Source organism: Eutrigla gurnardus (genome assembly GCF_963514095.1).
Source record: "Eutrigla gurnardus genome assembly, chromosome: 17".
Taxonomy (NCBI): domain Eukaryota; kingdom Metazoa; phylum Chordata; class Actinopteri; order Perciformes; family Triglidae; genus Eutrigla; species Eutrigla gurnardus.
In genome coordinates, this window is record NC_139928.1 from 17,135,406 (window position 1) to 17,160,350 (window position 24,945).

Genomic DNA, 24,945 nt, shown 5'->3' on the forward strand with positions numbered 1-24,945 from the left:
GCAATCTAGCCTCTAGCTCATACTTAGAAATGATGGGGCGAAATTCTTATTTATGTTCCATCCAACGTAAATAATTGAGTTCTGGCAACCAAAATAGGCCCAGAGCTCCAACCGCAGCTCGGCTGCGTTTTCAATCTTTAATGACTTTGTGGAAGAATAAGCCGGGACTCTGAAAGAGTGCCAATTTATCAAGACAGAAAAAAAACACTTTCAATTGGGAGCGCACGTAATTAGCAAGAGCCCAATCTTTCACGGGAGAGATTTCTTCTTTTTTTTTTTTTTTTTTTTTTGGCGCCTCATTCCTTTCGATGCAGGACAGATATCACCAACCAAAACTCCTGCAGCTAAAAGTGGCTTTTTAACGCGCCTGCCAAACCTCTGCTCCCTTGCTCAACTACACAGCCGATTCTTTCCCCGTGCTGTAATTCCACAAGAATGTGCGGTTTCTGAAGACTGTAGTCTGGCTTTTTGCTGAAAAGGTCCTGAAACAACACATGATGCTGGCCGCCTGGTGCTCCACCCTGCGCTCCGAGTTTTACTTTACCACCTCCTAACTGCTGGGCTGAGCACGCCGGGGTCTCCAGAGAGCAATCCCGAGTGGTTGTAGGAAGAAAAAGAAGAAAACTGATATGTTACGAGAGATTTTTTTCTGAAAAATAATAAAAGGGATGAAGACTGAGCTCTAAAACTTTGAAGACTGATAAGTAAAAGCAGAGATACGCTGTGAAAGAGGTTGCGGTGGTACATCCCCACACCAAAGAGGAGCCTCTATCAAAAACCCACCAGGCAACAGATGTTTGCAGACGCCTTTTCGTTCTACTGCAGGTCTAACAAAACGTGTCGCTTGTGGTCACCGAGTCACACACAGCGAAGCGCGACCGCTGCCGAGAATGCAACAGTAAGTAAAAAAAGAAAAAGGCATCTTCATATCGTCGATGCTGGGAATGCGGAGGCAGCTCCGTCTGCCACACGCAGATGTGGCGAGGTCGGCGGGGTTCAGTAGATGCACGCTGTGAAAGCGGGATGCCACAACGTCGCTATAAAAAGGAGAGCAGCTAAAGCGGGATGCAGCTGACGTAACCACGGTTACAGCGACGAGAATATTTTTTTTACGAATATTGCTTAGATCATGTGGCAAAAGTAGCTTTTGTGGCGGGCTGAGTAAGACAACATTAGGAGGATTCAGCAATTTATTACTCTACTACCAAAATGTTGGGAGGACAGATAAGACAGATTTGACATATTTTGGGGTTTCTTCCCATAATGCAACTCAATAGCATTTTCCTGTTTTCTGCCAGTTCGTAACACAGGCCTTTCTAGGCATCGCCGACATATTTTCTCCTCTAGAGTCACAGCAGACATATAACTATAATATAGATATTCTTAGTTGTCATAGTTCTTCTTTACTCAAGTAAATTTAAAAGTACAGAATTTGACATTTATATAGCATCACTTTGAAGGACAAAAATGTGCTCAAAGTATAATGTAAGAAGTATATCTATGTAGGAGATTTCTACTGGCTGTTTTTTGCAAGGCTAACTGAATTTTGCATCATATTATTGATAATAATAACATGAATAATTGATCATTCCCCTCAAATGTTTTAAAACTAAAAAGCTTGTTAGGAAATGTTGGGTTTTAAACAGCTATCAGGAAAGTAAAGATCTAAAAGTACAGAAAAGGGGAACTTTCACTCAGACATGAGGTGACTTTCGCAACATACGCTTGTTTGAGACGGAATAAGGCGGTTGTCATGGCGATGGGAGAGATGTCATGGCAACCCGCTCGGTTCTGGGTCAGGTACGCTACACCCAGTCTGCACGAACTTGCTAAAACTGGTAATGGAAGCGTAAATCAGCTCGGCATGGTTTGACTCCAAGTGCCAATAGAAATCATCATAAGAGTTGTCGAAAACGTCAAGATTAGCGGAGTTCAACCATGACATTGAGAGAATGAAGAACGCTGCTCCTGTGTTTGCATTATAACGCGTTCAAAGGGGTTAACTGAGCAGCACTACTGTACATAAGGAGAGGATCATTGAAGTCAATCTGAGGCTGAAAGCTGCTTAAAGCTTCTAAAAGATCCCTCACTCTCTTTATATCCACTATTTAATTCTTTGCGATGAACATGAAAAGCCCGTCGGAGAGAAAAAAAAGGGAGATCCTGCTGAGTCTGGAGGACAGCGGTCATGCAGCCATTCCACTCACCCAGCCAATCACTAGATTAAACAAATTATCATCATCAAAGTAATCAAGCTTTGCACCCTGCCTGCCCGCTTCCATTACACCATGAAAACCAGTTTAAGCATAGCATGGAGACGATACGGATTAGAAGTGAAGCAATGACCTTGGATGAGGGGCTTATATTTCTTTTTTTTTTTAAGGAGGGGGGGTAAGACGGAGATAGGTGGAGAGGAAGGGTGAAAGCAGGGCCGAGACAGAGAAATCCAAATGCCCATGAGGACATTATTATTTGAATATAATGCGGATTCAGATTTGGGTGAATATTCTATTTCAATTGTCCAAAACCCCGGAACACAATTGAGCCCGCAAGAATGGATTTGCAGCAGCGAGGTCGTCCATGCACCTGACAGTGGACTCTTGTTTAGAGACCTCGTCCTGTAATTACCCAGCCATCATTTGAGAGCTGCGTGGTCTCGCCCACGCCGGGCGATGAGCGTGTCAGCGCTATTTGCATTTTAAAATCAAAATGGAATCCATCTGACACGGTTTCTCTAGGTCTAAAGCCTCTCGGGGGGACCGAATAATAAACCCAATCCCCTCGGCGTTAATGGAGCGCTGGCTTGGCCGGGGGGCGCCCGAACGCAGCGTCGGACGCTCTGCTGAGAGGGGTTTACAGTCGCAGCGGAGATCACAGATGGCTGTTAACAGAGTGCATTAGTAAAGATTAACTTCGCCTGGTAGAATCAACCACATTAGTGCCTCTGATCATGTTAACAACCACGGCGAGGGACACTGTGCGGTACGATAAGCCACGCAATCTGACCCTGGGCGGCGCAGTTTAATAGCGTGTATCGCATTTACAGCCAGAAAATGACTTTTTAGAATGTTGGCAATCTGAAAATCTCATATCATATAGGAATATCAAACAGAGTTGAACAGCAGTCCAGATGTTGAGGAGATGCCAACTGATTTTACTCTTAAAAGGCCCAACGGGTAGCATTTCAATGGGTCTATTGTCAGAAATGGAATATATTTTCATTTGTGTATGAGTCCTTCATAGGTAGTACTGCCATGCTTCTATGGTAGCCCAGAACAGACAAACCAAACACAGGCTCCAGAGGGCCTTTTTGTTACTCGAAGGACACAAACATTCTCCAGTGAGGTTGTGAGAGGAAGTGAATGTACTCCTAAAGCAGTGTTTGTTTTTAGTAAAGATGGACGAATGGCGTAACCACGGTTTTTGGAAAAGGAGCAAGTGAGCGGAGGGGTGTTAAAATCCTTCACACTGTCCCTTTAAGGGAGTATAATAAGGTTTGACCACGTTTCAGACCATAAATCCACACATGTAGGACATTACATTTGATGGTTTCAACATCTGCAATGTGCTTGTTTTGTCATCTTATATGATAGTAAATGCTAAATGTGTTCACGCGAAAACATCCATTAATGTTGCACGTGGTGTTTTTATCCTAATTGTGTATTCAAAACTGTTGAGCGACCATGAAAAACAACATAAAATAGAAACATTAAGACTATAGGGTGTCTGGCTCCGTTCACAGAACACAGGCGGAGCTATGTTCACAAGTTTGACTTTTTTTCCACCACGATCATGTGAAAAATCTCATGTTTTTAGTTTCCACCTCGATGTGAAAAGGCTCTCAGTTTGATCCTCTAAAGCAAATCAAACTCCAGGTATTTTCTTTAATTTGGAGCCAAGCAATGTCCCTTTATGTATTTGCTCCCTTTTTTTTTTTTTTTTTTTTAAACCACTGTTAGCTCATTCATCCTTCCAGTGTGAGTCACTGTCTGGACCCCGGCTGCAGATGTGGTCACAGTTCAGACTTTCAAACATCGGATGTCTGCCATAACAGTACACAGGAACATCTGGATACAGATGATACAGATCTCGGGTTCTTGACATCACGGTTCCTCCAAAAATCAAAACAAGGAAATGAAGCGAAACCTCGGCATTGTTTTTTAAACTAGGAATCGAAAAGCAGCAGTGTGGAACGACTGCTGAAGCCTCAAATGATTGTTTTTGCCAAGAATGTGGAGTGACGGAGACGGGTGCACATTAACTGGCTTGTTATTAAATTACAGGTTATGCAGCTCATTAGGACATTATTGAAAGCTGGGGGCGTTCGGGACTCTCCAGAGACTACCCACGTGGAGACGGAGACACAAACACGTCTACATCCTCTTTTTGTTTCCAAACATGTGAATATGTCGGAGTGCTCGATAGAAAGTCGCTGTTTCTCCCTAAAAACGAGACGAGTTTACACACTAGCATGTGTTTGGTGGATGAAGTGCTGTGTGCTCCGCTAATGAATTCCCCTTTCTAGCTCATCACCTTCCCAAAATACCCTCTGGAGCCTGAGACTTTTCTCATGAAAACAGCTCTAAATTAGGAGACTGCACAGAGTATAATTTGCGGTCGGCGATACACCCTCGCACGGAGAGCAATGATTTACACGCTTTAGCTCATTTGGTGCCTGTTTTGATTCGAGATGGGGGTGAAATAATGGAAACACCAGACATTAGAAGTACATTTTTTTTTCTGCTTGGAGGAACGCCAGCGCAGATATCAATTTGGGCGCCTTTTAGAGGCGATAAAGTGTGCTCGTAAATACGGGTGAGAGCGCAGATGTGTTAAATGTGCCGTGCCGTTTTCCACAGCAATCTTAGGAGCTGGCTGGAAAAAAAAAGAAAAGAAACGTAGCTGACGTCGTGGCTTCAAATGTCTGCCATTTTTTTTTAGGGTGGGGGTGGTGGTGGTGGTGGTATACAGATGGAACACATTTGGCCCTAAGATCATTGTCTATTCAGCAGAACAAAGGTTTCACAAGCAGCATTTGATTTCACTTCGCCTTTTAATGGGCTCACCAACAAAACCTGAACTGGCCACAATCCACGCAAACGACAGCTTCAAAAGGGATTCTTTTTCTTCTTAGTTGGAGCAATTGGCTAAGCTGTGTAATGTCAGGACTTCAGCTATACACTTAAAGTTACCCTGAGAAAGTTTTAACAGGTTTTGACCGCCCACGGGGGCAGATCCGGCTTCGCTGTGCCGGCGGGAGGTAGAGACCCTCCGTGACTGGGGAGCCCAGGCTGGATCGCCGGGTTCACAGGAGGGGAGGGAGGCGTGGAAGAACCAGGACTGTGCAGGCCAGACTGTCAGACCCTGGCGCAGTAAAATAAGAGGGATTATTTAAAGGGACGTTGCAATAAAGTGTGAGATTCAATAAAGTAGAGCTGAAACAGATATCGAAGGCATCGCTTGAAAACAAACATTTGCCTCTGTCATGTATGATAGGAAACTAAATATTGGTTAAACAAGGGAATCACAGCTTTTTGAGTCACATAAGAAAACAAGACAGAAACCTGTTACCAAAGCAGACTAGTAGTCACATACCAAATACCACAAGTGGAGCACATGGGTCCGTCTCTTTCATTTCACCCCCTGCCAAGTTAGATACTTTTCACACCTCGCACAGCAAACCTCCAGACAGGTCCTGCCTGACTTTTGGGAAAACACCAAAAGGGAGGCAGGCTTCACACCCCCCCCCCCCCCCTCCACTCCCTTGCCTTCATCTCTCTCTTCTTTTCCTCCTCTCTGACTAAAACTGGAAGAAGAAAAAAAAAAGAAAGAAAGAAAGAAAGAAAGAAAGCAGACCTCCTGACACAGGGGTTTTCCCCATTTCTCTTTGTCACAACCACAAACCCCTCAACTACAGCCCTGCCAAGGGAAGTTTCCATTTGCTAAGCTAATTAAATAGAAGAAAAGGGGGGAAGAAAGAGGGTGGGAACAGAGAAAAGAGTAATGTTCCAGGTCCACTGTGTCTAAATATTTTCATCCACATCGCCACAAGCACATGCAGAGGGCTTTTTTATTGCAGGCCTGTGATAGGCTGCTCTGGCTACGGTGGCGGTGGCCCAACACAAACCAGCGCTGCTGTCGCCCGGTTTTCTGCTGCAGCCACATCTCCCTAATGTGTTTTCCCTCTGCCTTGGTGGCTGGGATGACAGCGTGTTTTAAAACGGGCGGCTATAAACTCACAGATGGACCAAGAGAGGCACGGATGCACAAAAACATCCAACACATGTACAGTCGACGGAGTATTTGTGAGTCTTTACTAGTGTAGCACAAGTCCCTGCCAAAGTATGAGCTTCTTCCAACTCGAGAGAGGGGGGGAGAGAGAGGAAAGCAGCTCCTTTCAACACGCATACGACACGCAGATGTCGGCAAATCCAATGCAAGAACTCACATCTTAAAGGGAAGGAAAGAAGAAAAAAAAAAGGGGAAGGGGGGGGTATCTTGTGTGGACGAAAAAAGAAAGAGAAATATACTCTTTCCCTTCATTCCTTCCAGATGCCTGAAGGGGAAATATAACGCCACTGTTCTCAAGCCTAATCCAAGACAGTGTGGTAATGACAGGCAGGCGTCCTGACCATGCTGGCGGAGAGCAATGTGGAGAGGGGACGGAGGGACAAAAACAACACGGGGGAGGCAAGAGTCCATGTGTGCCAACGTGTGTTTATCTACTTGTGTGTGTGTGTGTGTGTGTGTGTGTGTGTGTGTGTGTGTGTGTGTGGAGTTCATGCGTGGACACAGATGGATTCAGGGGGAGGTGGTGGTGGTTGCTGTTGTGCTCTCAGTGGTCCAGCGGCCCCTGCCTCCTGCCTTCTGTAGAGTCCATTAGCCGATTGCATAATGCTTTGGCAGACAGGGACCGGGTGAATGCAACCCCCCCCCCCCCTTAAGGGTCGGACACCAGCGAAGGAGGTAGTTTTAAAAAACCCTTGGTGTTCCCATGTGTGTCAGCGGTGGATTTATTACAAAAAAATAAAGGGGAGGCTTCTTCACAGTCAGACAAAACACAAGCAGCAGCGGCACACAGGGGAGCCGGTTGTGTCTCCGGTTTGAGGAATTCTAGGTTAATGCAAAAATAAAAGAGCATCATTAAATATACAGCAGGAGGAAGCTGCAGCACGGCATCTGGCCTCGGCTTCTCTGTGGCACCACGACCCCTTTTCATTCCTCTCCCGCTCCGCCATTACCCACTCACACCTCAACTTGTATTACCTTCTTTATTTGCTCATTTGTATCCTCGCATATTACTCTTCTCCTTCTAGATTTTCCTCCTCTTTAAATACAGAACGGCGGGCGAAGAGAGCAAATACATTGTTCACTTCGCTGCAGACGGGCGGCTTTACTTATTCATCATTAAGCACGTCGGAAATGAGGTGCTTCAGACGGAGCACCTATCTTTTATTAACTGGAGAATGAGCAGGAAATCTCCAATGTACACACCTCAGTCGGGCTGTAAGAGCTGCATTCATTTCAGTGGCCTTGGAGAGGTTCAGAAGGATTAAACAAGTATTTACGTGCATTCATTCATATAGCCTTCAGCAGGAAGCCACGCAAAATTAAACGGCAGCGTGGGTTACTTGTGCTGGGAGTGGATGATGTGTGCAGACGTGTGTTTGTGTGTGTTTGTCTGGGGACGGCCCTTAAGTTGAGGCGAAGGTCAGCGTGGGTCTCTGAGCTGTTCATTTCATTACCACCAAATCAGCAGAAAACTACCAGAAAATGAAACTGGAATACTGCTGTGGGAGTGAGATAATACCTCCCTCACAACACACAGCCTGCACCTCCCCCCTCCTCCCCTCCTCGCCTCCACCTCCCTCTGCAAAAAGCCATCAAAGGCTTGAAGTTGAAGTCTTGTATCTGCTGCCACGGCCTTTTCACCCTTGAATAAGGGATTTTCTCTCTCTCTCAGGCTTGGCATGTTTGTTCTTTTTGACCATTTCAGGGTAGTTTATCAGAGCGATCCGACCTCACTTGCCCTTTTGGAGAAAAAGGCTACGACAGCTTTCGCCCTGCTTCGTCTTCAGGAATGGGGTCAGTCCATAACAGCAAAAATAAACACGTGTGTAGAGCTAGATGTTGACTGTTAAATGAATTGGCAACTATTTTGATAACAGATTAATCAGTTAGAGTAATGTTTTAGGTCAAAATTCTCTGATTACGTCATGAATGTGAATATTTTTCGGACTTCTTTACGCCTCTTTGACAGTGAACTGAATATCTTTAGTTGTGGACAGAAAAAAAGACATCCGAGGGCATCATTTTGGGACCTTTTTCACCACTAGACACCTAAATGGATGAGTCGAGGATGTAATCGACAGATTACTCGACAATGATAATAATATTTAGATGTGTGCCGTCTGTTATTTCCTCCAGAATCCCTTGAACTTGAACATAAACATTTCACGTCTCCTTTGAGTCTGTTTCCTCTCCATCCTCCCATCTCCCTCTCTCCTCCGCCACAACAAAACCAGATCCTCCTCTCAAGTGATCCTTTTGAGTCCAGCATCAGAGCGAGCGAGACAGCACCCCCCCCCCCCCACCCCCCTCTTGTAAATCATGGATGTAAAAAGGGAGGTGAGCAGCACCCACGCTTCCCACCAAAACATGACACAAATTACAGACCGCAACATCTGCTGAGTGGCGTGCACCGATGGGGGTGGGCTGAGCACGTACAGTCTGGCACCCCCCCCCCAAAAGAACAGTGTGTTGCAGAAGACAGCAGTTCCACAGTCGCTATGTTGACCTCATCTAATGAGGGATGTGACAACAACAGCACCAGCATGGCTCCGCTGTGCTTCTCCTTGCATCCTGCACGGCGGGCTTTTCATTCACCCAGAGGCTCCAACATGTGCCGGGACCTCACATGTTGTGTTACTGTCAAAAAGCATCACAGGCTCAGTACGCTGGTGAGCAGGCACGCCAACAACAACACACAACGCACAAGTAAGGACCATAAACGGTTCTGAAAAACATGAAATAATGATGTTTCTCCAAGGCAGGAGTTTTTATCCGACTGTTTAAGCAGCCGAGTGCACTACTGTAGTCCTCTAATTAAAACACAGACAGGTGTGCCGAAAGCAGGTTATCAACCACTTGTCGACACCAGCTCCAATATTGAGAATCGATAGCACGTGTCACGTCCCAGCGAGGCCTTCAGGGGACGCAGATATCGATCAGGTTAAACTGCGAGTATGTGCGTGAATGATCGGCCTGTGTAAATCATCTAGGAGACCATGGACAAGCGTGCCAATTCTTCCATATTCCTGAAGAGGATTACCTCATATTTTGCTGGGACCTTGCAGGAAAACGTCCCCCTATACGCTCTACTGGAGACCAATGTATTGCAATAACGGCTGCCTCTGTGTCGTTAAAAAGTACTGTACTCTTATATTTCCAGTTTTATGGTGGCCCTGTGCAGACTGTTGCATCCATTGCATACACACCATCATATTACAGCTCAGTATAGAACTTAATTGTCGTGTCGAGACACACACACAACAAAAAAAGACCATAGAAAACATGTCAAAATAAAAGCACTCCGAGTTGTAGTGCAAACACAATGAGTCATTAAAAAAAAGAACAGAATCTGAGTCAGCTAATCAGCGGCTGTAACAGAGGAGGGAGGCACTGCGCCAAGTGACAAGTCGCAACCCACAGAGAAACAACAGGAGGGGACAATGATGACAGGGGCCCGCGCACCAAAGTGCCAAAATGTGTCATTCCAACAGCCCTCGGGGCAATTTGCAGGGGTGATGCACTCGGGCTGAGGGAGGTGGTGGGGGCACGCAACACTGACTTGGACCTGAAATCATGGAGACAACAGTGGTACGTGGGTGTAGAACGAGGCTGCCAGAATAAAAGTTGGAGATATTTGCCCTGTGAATCAAAAATGTTACATTCAGTGCCAACAAAGGGGATGGAGAAGAGAAATATCCATATAGGAAGACTCCAATAATGACATCTATTTCACCTGCACACAGGAATCAACAGCATGACAACAAATCCCTGTAATACAGCTGTAATGCTCCTATAGAGGCGCACTGTGCTTTCCAGATCCCTCCCGTCAGATGCCATAGAGCCTTTAACGTCCACATTTCTAAAAATGTGTGTTTGCTGGTTAATTTATAGCTTTGAAATGTAAGTTTTCTGGATAAACTTTATCAGCACAGGTCCCTTTAAAGTGCAGCTCCATGTTAGAGGAATGAAAGAAACACTGGACACGAGCAGTGGGAGAAGCGCGTTGACCTCTACGGACTATTTCAGCATCTAATGTGATTAAATCAAAGTGTTTACAGGCTTGAGTCGTGTGTACATTGGCAGCATTTGTGCTTAGTTTTTATCTGACGCAGAGATTCAATGAACAAACAGCTCGACTTCTCGCTTGTGCCATCGTGTCATGGCAGTGTTTCGCATTGCATGGAGGTAACCAAAAAAAAGAAAAACAGCCACGGCAAACGCTCCGAAACAAACTGCAAACAGAAAAAAATAAAGCAGCGAGTGAACCCAAGTTGCTTTTCTTCCTCACACAGATTCTTTCTTTTGAGTTTCTGAAAACTTACCCTTTCCCCGGAGAGGAAGACGGTCAGCCCGAGGGTCAAAATTATCCAAACGTTCCTCATTATTCCTGAATTCAAAACGCGTCGTTACGAGCGAAATGTCAGCTCTTTCCCCTCTTCTTCTTCTTCTTCTTCTTCTTCGTTCTCGCTTTCCTTGCGCCCGTCGCTCCAACTCCTGCCGCTCGTCTCTCTCAGGAGTGGGATCCCACCGGATACGTGTTGCGTTCTGCTTATTCCTCCCCCTCTCTCTCTCTCCCTCTCTCTCGCTCTCTCTCTCTCTCGCCGACTTCTTTTTTTTTTTTCTGTGTAAATCTGACAAAAATATTGTATTTATATATATATATAAATGCAAACACAGGCAAATGTGCACGGGTTAGTCCTCCGCGCGCCTTGTGTCGGTGAAATCCGCACGAGACACCTAGCTCGCTCTCCTCTCTCTCTCTCTCTCTCTCTCTCTCTCCCTCAGCGCTCACTTGAAGTAACGAGGACAAAGTGAAACGCGCGCGCACGACTGACGCGCTGCTGAGTGCGCGCGTGCGTGCGCCCTTTTCGGCCGTGTCACCGCGAGACACGGAGAGAACTTGCGATAAACTACCCCCCCTCCCCACCTTAAAAAAAAAAAAGGTTGCCAATAGTTACACGGCAATCGTAACGAACCAATTATTCTGTGTATTGACGCGCAGTAAATAATTATTAATTGTATTTTTTCTTCTTCTGAGAGGGGGGGATCGGATAACAGGCTAATTGGGACATTTATCTCCTCTCTCGATAACGATCATTAAATGCGCCCTAATGAGGATTCCACAGTTTCACTCAGTCATTGCAACACATTACAATCAGGAGTGTCGTCTAATGCAGCTGAGGGTGATCATGAACGCATCTTGTTCTGTCGAGGCATGTCATCAAACCGATGCACCAGCCTTTAGATGTGGATGAAAAGGCACGCAGCGTCCTGTTAGCAGCACACTAGGCTACACACAATAGAGATGGACTTAAGAAGAGTTACATCAGTTTTATGACTGGGAAGCCCCCCCACAAGTCCCAGAGTTCAGCTATTTATGGGCAAAGTCTCCCCCTGCTGGTGTACCTGAATAACCCCCCTCTAATATCAGAACATCCCATCATCCAAACCTGCAATCTTAGTTTTTTTGTAAGTGTAAAAATTAAATTTGTATCTGCTATAGCTGCCGGATTAATTTTAACCTGATTTCTATCTTTAATTAAGCTCAGTTCCAGGGGCTTCTGGATGTTGGAGTGTTTTCAAGTAACATAACAACATCATACCTACTCCACAGCAAGCTGCCTCACTGTTACTAGGTGTGGCAGCATCAAACAAACCAGTTAGTCAGAAGTTAAAGGTCCTCTTGGTACCAAATGCAGCTGTCTGTCTTCTTACTGGGAAAAGAAGACGGGATCACATATCACCAGTTTTGGCCTCCCTGCACTTTCAGGATTGATTTTTTTGCTTGTTTTTAAGGTTTTAAATGGACTGGCACCACCTTATCTAGCAGGTCTATTGCATCTGCATACTCAGTTACTCATCTTCCACCTCGTAGTGAAATTTCCAAGTCACTAGAATCCATTCAGAAGAGTGCAAAGAGCATTTTCCCAGAACCTTTTCAGAAATCACTAATCCCACCGATAATAGTCTGCCCTTTGTGCACAGTAAAGCCCACAACTCCCCTGACCACAAACTAAATTCCTTAGCGACATATAGCAAGTCTGCAGATAGAAGGTGACTTCTTTACACTCTAGGTGCACATTCTGCAAACACTCAACGTTCATGCTCAACTGAGCTGCCGAGTTCAACCACATGATGTCACATCCTTGAAATGGTACCTCATTAACTCTTAAAACTCAGATGGAGAGATGTCATAGCCAAATTAGAGAACTTTACTAATTGGGGTCACTGCTGGAAAAGGCATTTACAAGTATTCTGACTCATTAACAATAATATTATGCATGCAATGAATCATCATTGTTCAGCTTTTGGACTGGTCAATGAGATTTAATACACCCTGCTGTATTTACTGATGAATAGAGAGGAGTGCATTTGAGAGAGATCAACACTTATGATCATTGGAGACAATCCAACTATAAGTCCCACGATATGTAGCTTAGCTTAGCTTATTTAACTTGTGTATCATTTGTGTCACCAAATTCTACCCTCATTCCCCAAAATGCTGAGCTAGTTCCTTTACGTAGTAACTAAGTGATACCGGAATTACTTGGAAAAAACCGGGGGGAATGCTTGACTTAACTGTTTTTGGTCATTCAAAGTTTGGAAACTAATTTAGACTATATGTTTGTGACCCATCCCCCACCTCAATGCACACGATTCCCAGGCCTCCTCCTCCTCCGCCTCCTCAGAGGAGCTTAACTCTACTCCTGGTGTCCCAGATTACGCAGCCAATTAGGGCGAAGGCAAAGCCCCTTCTGCTACCAAGCCTGGCCAGGGTGGTGTGTGTGTGTGTGTGTGTGTGTGTGTGTGTCATGTTACTGTCAGCCTGATGTGAGGCAGCACAAGGACACAAAATGACTCAGTGGTCTAAAGGGAAACCTTCACTGATCTAAATACAGAAAAAAAAAGGTGACCAGTGATTGGGATGACAAACCGCATGAATAATTCACGTCGGATGATAATCAAAATCTACAGTCGCCCCACGCAATGTGCTCGGGCCTCCTTCATTTTCATATGTGAATTGAATATATTCAGACTCTGGAATGTGCAGACCTTTAAAGTTAGTATGGTTTTCATTATATTTTATTCAACAGCACCACCAGCTGGCAAATAAGAAGCTGATTTAAATTCAGAAGCAAATCCCTACAAATATGGTGTGAGATGACAGTCAAGGGAGGTGCTCCCCCCCCCCACCCCCCCTCTGTTTTTGACCCTGTGGGCTGTGCCGAGGAATGCATTTGGAAAACGACTCTGCACTTGCAATGTCTGTGTTGTGCCAATGAAAATGCACACTCAAAACATCCAGCCATTCATTATCTGAGGTCACCGTTTCAATGGTGGCAGCAGAGTTTCTATTGTTTGTGTGGGTGTTGCTGAATTATCTGACAAGGCCTGTTGACTCGGGTCCCAGGAAGGCCGACCTGCTACCTCGAACGTGGACGCCAGGACGATCCTCACTGTTATTAACATGCCTCTCTGATACGCGGTCATCGTTCTGCTGCTCTCCAATGGGTATCAGGGTACTGGGGTTGAACTGGGTCACCGGCTTGCCAAGAATCCCAAAGCTGATTTAAAAAAGAAAGACAAAGTTGTTGTTTTTTTACGCCATTTGAGCATAAAAACACAGGAAATTAACACATGCAGAAGTTATTCAACTCTTCAACTCTCAAAATCTGGTTAGACGCCAATAAAGAGTCCCATTAAATGTGAAATCTGATATTATTCGGTTAAAATGAGCTTTCTTTAACACACTATGACGCCTCGGGAGCACTGATAATAGAGCCATGGAGATTGGGCTTCATCGTAATCACAACAGTGTTTTTGATTTTCACAGTATTTACCAATTTCTAAGAAGGTAAACAAAACAAGTAGGAGAAGAATGTTTCTTATGAAACAACCTCACAAATAAAATCACAATTATAAGCAACTTCCAAATACATTTTTAAAGCTTCACTATATACTGAAAATAACCCTGTAGCTTGATGCGGCTTTAAGAGATTTTAGATGCACATATATAGTAGATGGTATGGTAAATTAGAATGGCTCTTATCAAGGCCCCACATAAATCAAGTTCTATCCATCAAGGGGCTGTGAAATAAAGTCAAGAAACTAGTAAAGGAAAACAACTTGAGAAGCCTAGCGTTTAACAGTGGAATGTTTTGGATGAGACCTCTATCAGTCACAAATCACTTCATGTCTCTGACATCATCCTACACGGAGCAGAAACTGTTATTTTGGGTACGGCAGTAGTGAAACAAATGCATAATAGCCTTGATCAAAATGAATCACATCCTCCTGAGTGTTATATGTTACACATAGTGTAATGCATCACACCACCTGACACTGGCCAGCTGCTGGTTGAGCTCCTCCGTCAGTGCCTTGGTATCACAGCGCTCCGCCTGCTGCAGGCGCTGCCTTCTGGCCCGGCTGCAGGGGAACAGATGGGGTGACCGTTCTTTGGGCGAGGGCAGCAGAGATACCATCAGTGGGGACCGTTGATTAACTATACTGCTGAGGGCTGGGCGCCTCTGGGACGTTCTAGAGAGCAGGGCAAAAAATATATATATATATTTTATATAAACATCCAAGGGTGTCATGCAAAGATATATTAGAGGAAACGGAGGTCAACGAGTATGTTCATGCATCTGTGCGTCCAAATCTCTCTGGTAGTGTAAACTGAGGAACTTTCCCTGTACATCTTCCCCATGCTACTTAAACCAAATATAAAAACTATAGATTTAAGTAGTTCATTCTAGCATAGTCAACATTACTCATGTATTCCATTATGTCATACATACCTAGAAGGTGGAAATATAAACACATAACCAGAACTAATTCATCAGGAAAGCTGCTACGGCAGCCAAATTCTCAATATTCAGGTGTAAAAACAAAAAATATATATATAGTGTAATGTTTTATTTGTGTCATCTGTTCAATGTCTGCAAGACAGCCGGAAGCTGTGCTGCTGACGCTACTCCAAACCCTGTTGTGTGCATCCAGCCTCAGGAGGAGAGCAAGCTTCAAGTCTAGTTTTTTGATTGTTTGGCCTCAACCTGACAGCGGGAAACAAGCACTGGGCCCTCTGACAGCTTACACAACTGCCAATCTTGTGTCAAAACGCAGCAAAGCAACATAAAACAGGCTGTCAGACGGTCCCTCCCATCGGACAAAGCCATGATTCTGTCTTCATCAATCATCAGATCCCAGTTAGAGGTCTGATATGACAACTGTCACAGAAAACTTTACTGCTGGACCTATTAAGTTTGTTACGCCAGAAAATGTGGAATCGGGATCAGACTGGTTGGATATTTTGATGGTAAAACAATAGATTCTATTGGTTTAAGCATCTACATGTTGACTGAAAAGTATAAAACCACATTTTCAAGACCCTGGTGAAGACTCGGTGAGGACAACGAGGGCACAGACATGGTTTCCAACAGTCTGTGCAGAAATGATTTGGTCGTGCAAACCGACTGTTGCCTCAGCTGCCCAGGTGGCTGTGCTCAGACGTTCCTGCAGGCGAAGAAGCCGGATGTGGAGGTCCTGAGCCGGCGCGGTTACATGAGGTCTGCGGTCGTGAGGCCAGTCGGATGGACTGCCAAATTCTCCGAAACAACATGGGAGACTGCTTATGGTAGTGAAATGAACGTTCAATTCAGGTGCAACCTCTCTGGTGGAGATTCCTGCAGTCAGCATGCCTCCCTCAAAACTTGCTACATTGTGTTGAGTGATAAAACTGCACATTGAAGAGTGTGACCATGCTGTTTATATACCTTTATATGCCACACCTGTCAGGTGGATGGATTATCTTAGCAAAGAAGTGCTCAATAACGTGGATTTTAACACATTTGTGAACAAAATTTGAGAAATAAGTCTTGTGTCAATAGAAAAAGTCGTAGAGCTTTTATTTCAGCTAAATGAAAATGATACGATTTTTTTTTCAGTGTATATGAAAATAGTTGCTGGTACAGATGAACCTATAATTAATAAATACCAGCTCAGGGCTTTGTTTAGCTTATCATTTTGGTATTCAGGCCTGCGACTTTCCTGTTTTGGTTCACTATTATCCTCAGAAATGTTTTCGGCAAAAGCAGGGAGCTGTTTTCAGAAAAAAAAAAAAAAGAAACTCACTGCATACTACTCAATTGAACCTTACCTGTGCCTGAAGGTGCCATTGCATCCCGTCTCCTCTGGGTCAGCTACTCTGGTCTTCACTGAACCGTTAACAGTAGCGAAGGTCATTCCTGAGTCCCCATCGTTCCTGGCCCTCACTGCTGTGTTGAAGGTGTCCGAGTACAGAAGACGCCCCACCTCCTCTTGGATGTCCCGCAGGTCCTTCCTGCCAAATGTCACCCAGGCAACAAAACAGAAGAAGCAGTACAAGCACTAGAAACAGAAGGGTGAGGGGGGGGAGAAAAGAGTGAAGGGTGTCACCTGGGGTTCTTTACACTCCAATCAGTTCTTTCCCTTTTATTCAATAATTAGACAAGGCCCCATTTTCTCACAGTCACTTATTCTTCTGTGTTTGCAAAAGGTCACAATAGTTATTTCTATCCTCAAAAAAGGTCACAGAGCAGGCTATAAGCTGTAACCGTGATATTTCTCTCCCTGTCCACCCACCTGGCTAAATACTGGGGTGAGCCTGTCAAAGCAAAGCACCTGTGTTGAGTCAACATCTCCTCCCACTAACTAATTCATTAAGGCCACCGGGCATAGCCAGCACTCTATGTGGTTCTGTTCCGCTCACTGCCGTCTGTATTCACAGATGGTGAACCTGCCTTCACTCTGACCAGCTGAAGGCTTTTTTTCCCTGTGCAGATGAGGCAATATAGTTTCAGATGTTCCATGCTGCTTTTTGCAAGGGAAGACGTTTCAGGTCAGTTACGAGTCAAATTTATCACGTTATTTAATGACAGGAATGGTAATTGGAGTCATTGGAGCCTTTTTTGCATTCAAGGTGATTCGTACATTTTATAGCACGTATGATTCTTAATGCACCTACCGCGTGCAGCAGCCATTCTGGGTTGTTTGACAACATCTGGCGCCTGGAAAAAAAACAACACATAAGAGCTCGGTGTTGTGACAAAATAATTGGTTAACTTCTATTTGTGGATGCTTTGGTTCAGAGTCTATTTGCTGCGTGAGTATATATCCAGGAGAGGTATTTGTCAACAGTACGTGACTGTATTGAGAGCAAAACAATTTCAAGAGACCCGAGATGCAACCACACTGCACGGGAAACCATGTCTACACCTGATGAAATATGAGTCAGAAATAATAACTAATAAAATAATCCACCACAAGACCTTGTTTGCTGTTCAATTCCACTCAAAAGGTAGGTAGAGTACTACATCAGTCCTTGCAGATCTTATTTTAGCAGCTGAATGTTGGTGATAGCTTTTGTATCTTATCCCATTCAGAATTCCCTGAATGACCAAAAATGAACCTAATCTAAATTCATATGAATGAATTTATTTGTGATTTCCAGCACAGATGAATCCTTCAACTGCATTGAAATATTGCAGAGGGAACAGTCTTTTGTTGGTTGTGAATCTGAACAAATACTCACTTGTGATATGACGTGCGTTGATGCCGGTCTATCTCCAGGTCCATGATTAGGCTGAAGTAGCAGACAGCCAGCTTCTTTTGTGCTATCTCTTTCTTGGCCAAAGCCTCTGCCATCATCTTGTGCTTTGTGATATCCACACTGGCAGGTTGGTAAGAAAGGGAGTGAGGGTGTAGTAATACAGGACAGATTGGAAGAAAAGATATGAAGAAATAGAGGATACAGGCATTTGTGGATAAAGAAAGGGGAGGAAACACATAGTAACTATGACCAAACAAAAACAACAACATGGTAACGGAAGTATATAATGATAAATCACAATATAGCATACTTACGCCATGAAAGACTTCGGTGTATTCTCCAGAACCTTGTGTTCAAAGAAACAAGACAGGTAAAGGAGAAGGGGAGTCAGGACTTCATCAAGCTGTTTACTCCTGAAAAGAGACAAGCAGTTCCTATCAGTGTATGACTTCTCTTTTCAGAGAATGTACAACAATGGAAAACGGTGTGCATACAACATCACGTCTTTGTATTCCTTACTTCAACACGGCCAAGAAGCTGAATGGAATGGGAAGCGAGTGGTTCTCCTGCAGCAAACTGACAGCCACCTCTACAAAACAGAGAGATTTGTCAGAGCAGGGGGGGGTCAAAGGTCATCCAGCACCAGTGGTTCAACGCTAACTTTTAAAAGGTCAGGTTCGTCTGGTTCTTTGTCAGTTCCGTTTGCACATTCATTTGCGATGTTGACGGGTTAGTTGAACTTTTCACCCCACAGTCAAACAACTTAGCTCCGCCAACTGCCTCGAAAACAGATGCCGGAGGATATAGAAACCTGTAATCATTTGTCAGAATGCTAGTTATGATGTGATTTGATATGAAGTTTGGTCAGTCGTGATTCTATCTCAATTTTGGCCAAAGGAATCACGAGGAAAATAGTGGTCCTAATGTGGTCGCCCCAAAAACCACTATCTTTTTTGGGGTCACTGTAGGGATACTAGTGCAAGCTCTGAGGTAATAGAACAGAAATGCAAATATTCCTCTGTTCAGCAATTACCAGTGCTCTTACAGGAGACAGAGAGGAGTAGCTGAGTATTACTGTCCAACAACATATTCACACTTACGTTTAATATCGTCAGTTGTGATGCGGTCCCCTTGCCTCTTCATCACAGAGGACCTGTAAGCATGAAGATGAGCTGGGCTAAGGCTCTTTCTGATGCTTTGGCGCCCTCTGTGGTCCAACGTCCAGATCTCTGCCAACCTGAGGAATCAAATAAGTGGACTTACAGAAATATACAGTGAGTAAAACATTGTGTACAATTACAACAATTATGGGGGATTATATGGCCTTGTTTTGTTTGCCTTTTAAAAAATCATAACAGAATCATGTGAACATATATTTATATTTCAGCAGTTTTGAAAGCTGCTTGTTGAGTCAGCTTTACCACTCTGATCGCTGCCGGAGATCATTGAAACTGACATCGGTTTCATTCCTCTTCCTCAAAACGCCCTCCTCTGTTGGACTAGAACTAAAAGAGAGGGAATATGTTTGAGCTTTATTGCAGTTTAAGGCAAGACACCGGAGGAAAAAACAATGTTTTTCATGCATGATTAATTTAGATGTTTTTAAGGCTTAGATGTTTTGCTTCCATGTCTTTTTTTAGACCAGTGGAAAGAAAACATCCAAAATACATAATTGGGTGTTTATTTTACTATACCTTAGTGTGTTTGGGTTTGTAGATTTTTCCTAAATTCACGAAAAGTTTAGATAATGCATAATTTGCATATTTAAACTTACATTTCAGAAAACTTGTAGTACAAAAAAAAAAAGAAAAGAAAAAAAAACCTCTTCCTGTAATCAATTAACAAGGGTCACGGTGGTACCTATTAGTTAAAATAGTGTGTCATCTCCACTTCAGCACCACTCACATACACCAAACTCCCATCTATCGCTGTGTCCCAATTCAGGGTCTGCAGCCTCGCACAGCTTATATTTGTGCTGAGGGGTTTTTCTTACATTATTCATAGCCTGATTTATAGAACATTTAATTTTATTTCATTTTCTTAGTGATGAAGGAAATATCAAAAATCCCCTCAGCAAAAACCATTTGAGTTTCTGTTCAATTAGCACGTTTAATAAGACAATGCCTCTTTTTACGTAACTAAACATACATTTTCAGAAAATGTGTAACACAAAAATAAAAAATAATGGCCTATAGTGTATATAAATAAGGGGGTTCGTGGTGCTATCTAACATATAAGTTACAATTATTCATGTTATCCTATTCACCCAAGTGAGCCTTTAGTGTGTGTGTGCTAGCACGTATGCTAGCTGCTAATGCTATGCTAGCTAGTAATTAAGGCCCAGCGGCCCTCACCTGACAAACTCCACCGTTCCGGTTTCATCACTCCACACCCAGCGGCCCGGAGGCGGAACACTCACCTGAAAGGTGACGTTGTTCCGTTAATGTCAGCCAGAACATGTAATGTGTAACTTTAATATGAACTGTACATGTTAAACATTGACTTTGCTATTAATACAACTGGACATCTAACGCTTAACGACAAGGGAATTTAAAAAAAATGTCAGCACAAACGCTGGTGTAAGGTTAGCGGTTAACTTGTTTTTGTCACAAATTCGTCCCAGCTACTCACGTTTCTGTTCTCCTCGGGATGATTCGGCATTTTGTATACAAGGCGTTCTCCAGGTTAGCTTCTTCCTCCTTGTTTTTGGCTAATGTTAGCTATGTATCTAGGCAACGTTCAATGGGGGAGAAGCTGAAAGCAGACCGGATAAGTCACCACTTTGGGGCATTTTGGTGTGTACTTTATTAGAATTTGGTGCTTCGGTGTATTTACTTATCAAATCACTTAAATTCACTCAATTAAGGTTTCCTTTCATAATGACAAATCAATATTTAATTGCATTATTTTCATTGGCACTGGCTTTCTTTCTCTGCAGTTAACCCACATTATTACATTACAGCAGATGCATATTGCAGGCTGTGTTGTCACCCAGCCTCCCGTCTTCCCCATCCTCCAGCTTCCACCCAGTGCCCCGCTCCTATTCCCCATCCCACAGGTCTGACCCCCAAATGTCTTTATAAGTCCTGAAAAATGCTCCTGGTTTCAATAAAGCCACAGATGTGTTACAAGGTTTCATTTTCATTATTTATTATCCAGGCATTCAGCATGTTACTGTAGAGGTTTTTATGAAAATACAGAATTGTACAGGTTTTTTTTTCTTAGAAACTCTCTTGACATTTTATTTCCACGCACCTTCATTTCTTAAAAATGGAACTGTATCAAAAAGATGTCTAAGCACTAAAAACAATGCAATAACATTTCCAAGATCTGCTTTTTTTAAGCTCTCTAAACTTGCAAGTTAGTTTTTAAATGCTCTTGGGAGTGATGAGGTGTACATTTTCACTGAAGTAGTCCAGCCCCCAGTCTCGCTGTCTGTCTGTCAGGGCATCGTGCGACTGCAGCCGCTCTATATCACAGCCGCTCCCTGTGGAACACAAACGCACCATTAAAAGCTCCAGCTTAATGTCGGCCTCCGTAGTTTAACATGTATGTATGAACAATACTCACCAAAGAGGCTGTTTACTTGCTCGTCAGGCACAAAGAAGGGAGGACCTGGAAGACAAATACAGTCCTTTAACTGAAAAACAATGTGTAGGAATCTCTTTACAGTGCCTGATGTATTATGGATATTTACCGTCATATAATTCGGTATTGTACTGCAAAGTGTCCAAAAGGTATCTGCAGTCTTTGGCCATGAGAGAAGTAATGAGAGCAGCGTACCTGTGGTGTTGTAAGAGAGAAAGTAGTTCGACAACATGGAGAATCGCTTTATGTTAATTTAATACCATTGTGAAATTTATACATTAAAATATTATTTTTGTGTGATATTTTTTGAATTCTACTTCCTGCCTATCCTGCTATTTTGAGTCCTTTTCAGATGTTCAAATCTCAATAGAGCGTTCAATCCTGACTTACTTTTCTCTGTCTCTCGGGTTGATGGCCACTAGAGACCCCCGGTCCCAAATGGCCCCAAACTGACCCTCAATGGAACTGTGAAATAGAAGAAACAGACCAAAAACTCAGCCGCCTCGATCACGTGATCAATCTTTTCCGAGCTCACTAACTACTATGCTACTACGGCTCTTTTCACAGCAGCATTTTGACATGTTAGTGTAAACACAGGTAGAATTAATCACATTAATTATGGCCCCGTTCCATTTAGTTGGGCTGAGACCCCAGTATTGTGAATGCTGACTCAGTGGAGTGGCTGCGACACAAACAGAATGGGACCTTAATTAATTTGATCAGTTGCGCCCGTGTTTACCCCGCTACGACTCGTCAACATGGCTGCTGTGAGAAGGGGCAACATCTTAAAAAGTGGATAAACACATATGGTTTACTAACCTGGAGAAGTTGTACAGGTCACATTGGTACAGGGAGATATTTCCCTCTGAGCTCTGCAGGAAAAAAAAAAGACATCTTGGATTAACAAAATAAATGCATGTTTCACCAGCTACTGTTCCTTCATGTGGGTCATTTTAACTGGACTCTTCACACCAGATTACTGCCATGAGTCACAGCATACCGTAATGTTTGGAATTTTTGTTCATCCTGTATGCTTTTATATTTTTATTTCCCATGTTACAATAATGTGACTTTGACAACAATAAAAGAAGCCATGATGTATGGGCAAAGCACGAGGATCTTCACCTAGCAGAGCTGTCAGAATTGATCAGTTTAATTGATCTCCTACCTTGTAAAGCTTTGCTCCAGGTATGGCAGGGACGGGCTCCTCGCTGTAGGTCACGTTGTTCTCCTTAAAGAACTGTGTTATTGCCTTTTCTGATATCTCCACCCCAACCACTGAATGGCCCAGGTCCGCCAGCCTGCCGTTCACACAAGGACATTAGGGAGCAAATGTTTTATTATCTGTAGATTGTAAACACCAAATGTGGTCTTCCTAATTGGATATAGAATGAGTTTTCGTACCACTTCATATCTACAGCTTTCCCACAGAGCGGGAAGAAGAAGCGAACTGCTTTCCGTCCGGAAAGAACTTTATCAATGTGGTTCTCCAGCATCCTGTCAAAGAAACCCACTACTTTTAATTGGGAAACACCAGACATTCCTGTGTATACATTTAGTTACTTCTATGCATTTATGTCACGATTATTCTGGCCGAAATAATTCAAATTCACAGTATTATCCCGATTAAAATTAGCTTAAATGGCACTTAAATATAATATGGTATCACTTTACATTTTATGAAGAAACATTTCTATTGCATCACAGATGAGACATCTTTTTTCATGAACACCCTTTTTAGTGAGAAACAATCAAATAATCTTGAATAAGATGATCATAAATCTTGATGCACAAATATACATATAAGAAATGTATATTTGTATCCTGTATTTTTTAAACCAGGCTCTTTTTGTTGTTGTTGCACAGCTTTTTAAAGTCACTCGTGATGATATTTAATATCCCAATCATGGTATAATAATTTAAATTTCTAAATAAGCCTGTGAAAAACACTCAAACTGAAAAAACATGCAACCTCTATGCGATGGTGATGTTAAGACTCAATTAGTTGATAATCCCTGTGTGTGTTCACAAGGCATCTTCTCTGACATTTTAACAGGATCACTGTGGTAATGTGCAGTTAATCTCGTGAATTCACACGTGCATCTCGAAGACCTTCATCCCACCGACTAGACGGATAACAGTGGGGCCTTTTTACTTGTGAACGTGAGGCTGATGGAAACCAATTCTGTCCTCCTGCCAGCGCTGCTCCCATTCTCCAAGGGCCATGACCCGATCGGCCTGCGTTGCCAGCATGCTGTCCCGGCTAATTCCAACTACAGGAGGGGAGAAAAAGCACAGAATGGAGAGAAGAGCATTCAGAGATGTGGCTGGAGAGCGGGGTGAGTACACAGGAAGCACAGTCACATGTTCCTGCACAGAAACACGTACAAACCCAGGATTCTTACTGGCCCAAGATCTGCTGGTAGATCATTACAGGAGACAGGACTGGGGTTAAAGGTCATGTACAGATTACATCAAACCTGTGTCCTATAAAATAGTCACGTGAGTAATCAAGCTCTGACGCCAGAGGGGGTAATTAACCAACGGCTTTCATAACGAGTGTTTTTTTTCTAATGTAGGCCACATAACCGAGTTTACTGCTCTCAATCTGAAGGATGGCTTCAATCCAATGTGTCAGATTATGAGCAGAGGCGCTTTTGTTTATGATACCGATCGACGTCACGCTCACCCAGCACAGCAGCAGCAGCAGCCTGACATGAAACCAGCAGCAGTACGTTTAAAAGGAGACCCGAGTCCCGCATATTTGTCAAAATGTAACCCCGGGTGTAGCTACCTTTCCCGAGAGAAGACGAGTGTTCAGCAGCCCACCAGCGACAGCGTTATCATACAACTTTCAATCAATTCAGTTATTTACTTTTTTACTTTAATTGCCCTGAGTTAGTCTGTCAGGTATCCGTTTGTCTCAGTGCTAGCGGTTTGTTTGAAGGACGTTCATGAAAGCGTTGCCTGACAGGCGACACTCGGGGATACAATGTATCAATTCAGTCGGTTTTACTTCCGCTTTGGGAGGAGCCCTATGCTGCGTTCAAGTACATGGTAAATAAGAGTTATTCCAACATGACCTCACTTTTAAACGCTTTCCACTGGGTTTAATACAGTATTGTATATGAGCACATTAATCACTTCCTACTTTACTGCTGAATAGCTACATGTTTCCTTAAATCTGCTGTGTTGTTCTCTGTGGAAACTGGCAATGGTTGCCGAAGGGGTCGAATCCTGTATATTCTTAATTACGTTATTATATAAATATTATTATTATAAATACAAATAAATTATGTAATCATTTGAACAGTTCTGATATTTTCATTCTCGGTGTACTCTTTCTCGTCCATCCATTTTCTGCAGAAGCGCGCTGAAAACCGCACTCAGACTGTGACAGCTGTCACTAATCCTCAGAGAGCCTCTGCTCTGATGCGCGGTGATTAGTCTCGCCTGCCCGGCCTCTGCCGGTCTCTGAT

At 43.5% G+C, this 24,945-nt stretch overlaps 3 protein-coding genes across 5 annotated transcripts in view; all 3 read right to left on the reverse strand.

Annotated features, from left to right (window-relative positions):
- sdc2 (syndecan 2) overlaps positions 1-10,991 on the reverse strand; it is a 40,816-nt gene extending 29,825 nt beyond the window's left edge. Inside the window, exon 1 of the mRNA XM_084032762.1 lies at positions 10,614-10,991. Coding sequence (XP_083888888.1) covers positions 10,614-10,673 — 60 coding nt within the window. The 5' untranslated portion in view covers positions 10,674-10,991. The remainder of the gene's footprint in view (positions 1-10,613) is intronic.
- Positions 10,992-13,509: 2,518 nt separating this feature from the next.
- On the reverse strand, positions 13,510-20,585 carry ppp1r36 (protein phosphatase 1 regulatory subunit 36). Its single transcript, XM_084031908.1, has 11 exons — positions 20,510-20,585; positions 20,233-20,297; positions 19,300-19,383; positions 18,979-19,115; positions 18,398-18,467; positions 18,193-18,291; positions 17,861-17,998; positions 17,294-17,336; positions 16,448-16,677; positions 14,629-14,829; positions 13,510-13,856 (listed from the first exon to the last, which is right to left on the reverse strand). The coding sequence occupies exons 1-11, from the start codon at positions 20,537-20,539 to the stop codon at positions 13,670-13,672; spliced, it is 1,284 nt and encodes a 427-aa protein (XP_083888034.1). The 5' UTR covers positions 20,540-20,585; the 3' UTR covers positions 13,510-13,669.
- A 423-nt stretch (positions 20,586-21,008) lies between these two features.
- Positions 21,009-24,437, reverse strand: LOC311028446 (putative thiopurine S-methyltransferase). 3 transcript variants are annotated; one of them, XM_084033018.1, is made up of 9 exons: positions 24,156-24,437; positions 23,622-23,739; positions 22,871-22,963; positions 22,635-22,767; positions 22,286-22,338; positions 21,857-21,931; positions 21,576-21,661; positions 21,449-21,493; positions 21,009-21,365 (listed from the first exon to the last, which is right to left on the reverse strand). In XM_084033018.1, the coding sequence occupies exons 1-9, from the start codon at positions 24,226-24,228 to the stop codon at positions 21,247-21,249; spliced, it is 795 nt and encodes a 264-aa protein (XP_083889144.1). In that variant the 5' UTR covers positions 24,229-24,437; the 3' UTR covers positions 21,009-21,246. The 3 variants fall into 3 exon arrangements, with proteins under 3 accessions (XP_083889144.1, XP_083889146.1, XP_083889145.1); XM_084033020.1 differs by having other exon boundaries at positions 24,261-24,433; XM_084033019.1 differs by lacking the exon at positions 24,156-24,437 and adding an exon at positions 23,859-24,027.
- Positions 24,438-24,945: the final 508 nt, after the last annotated feature.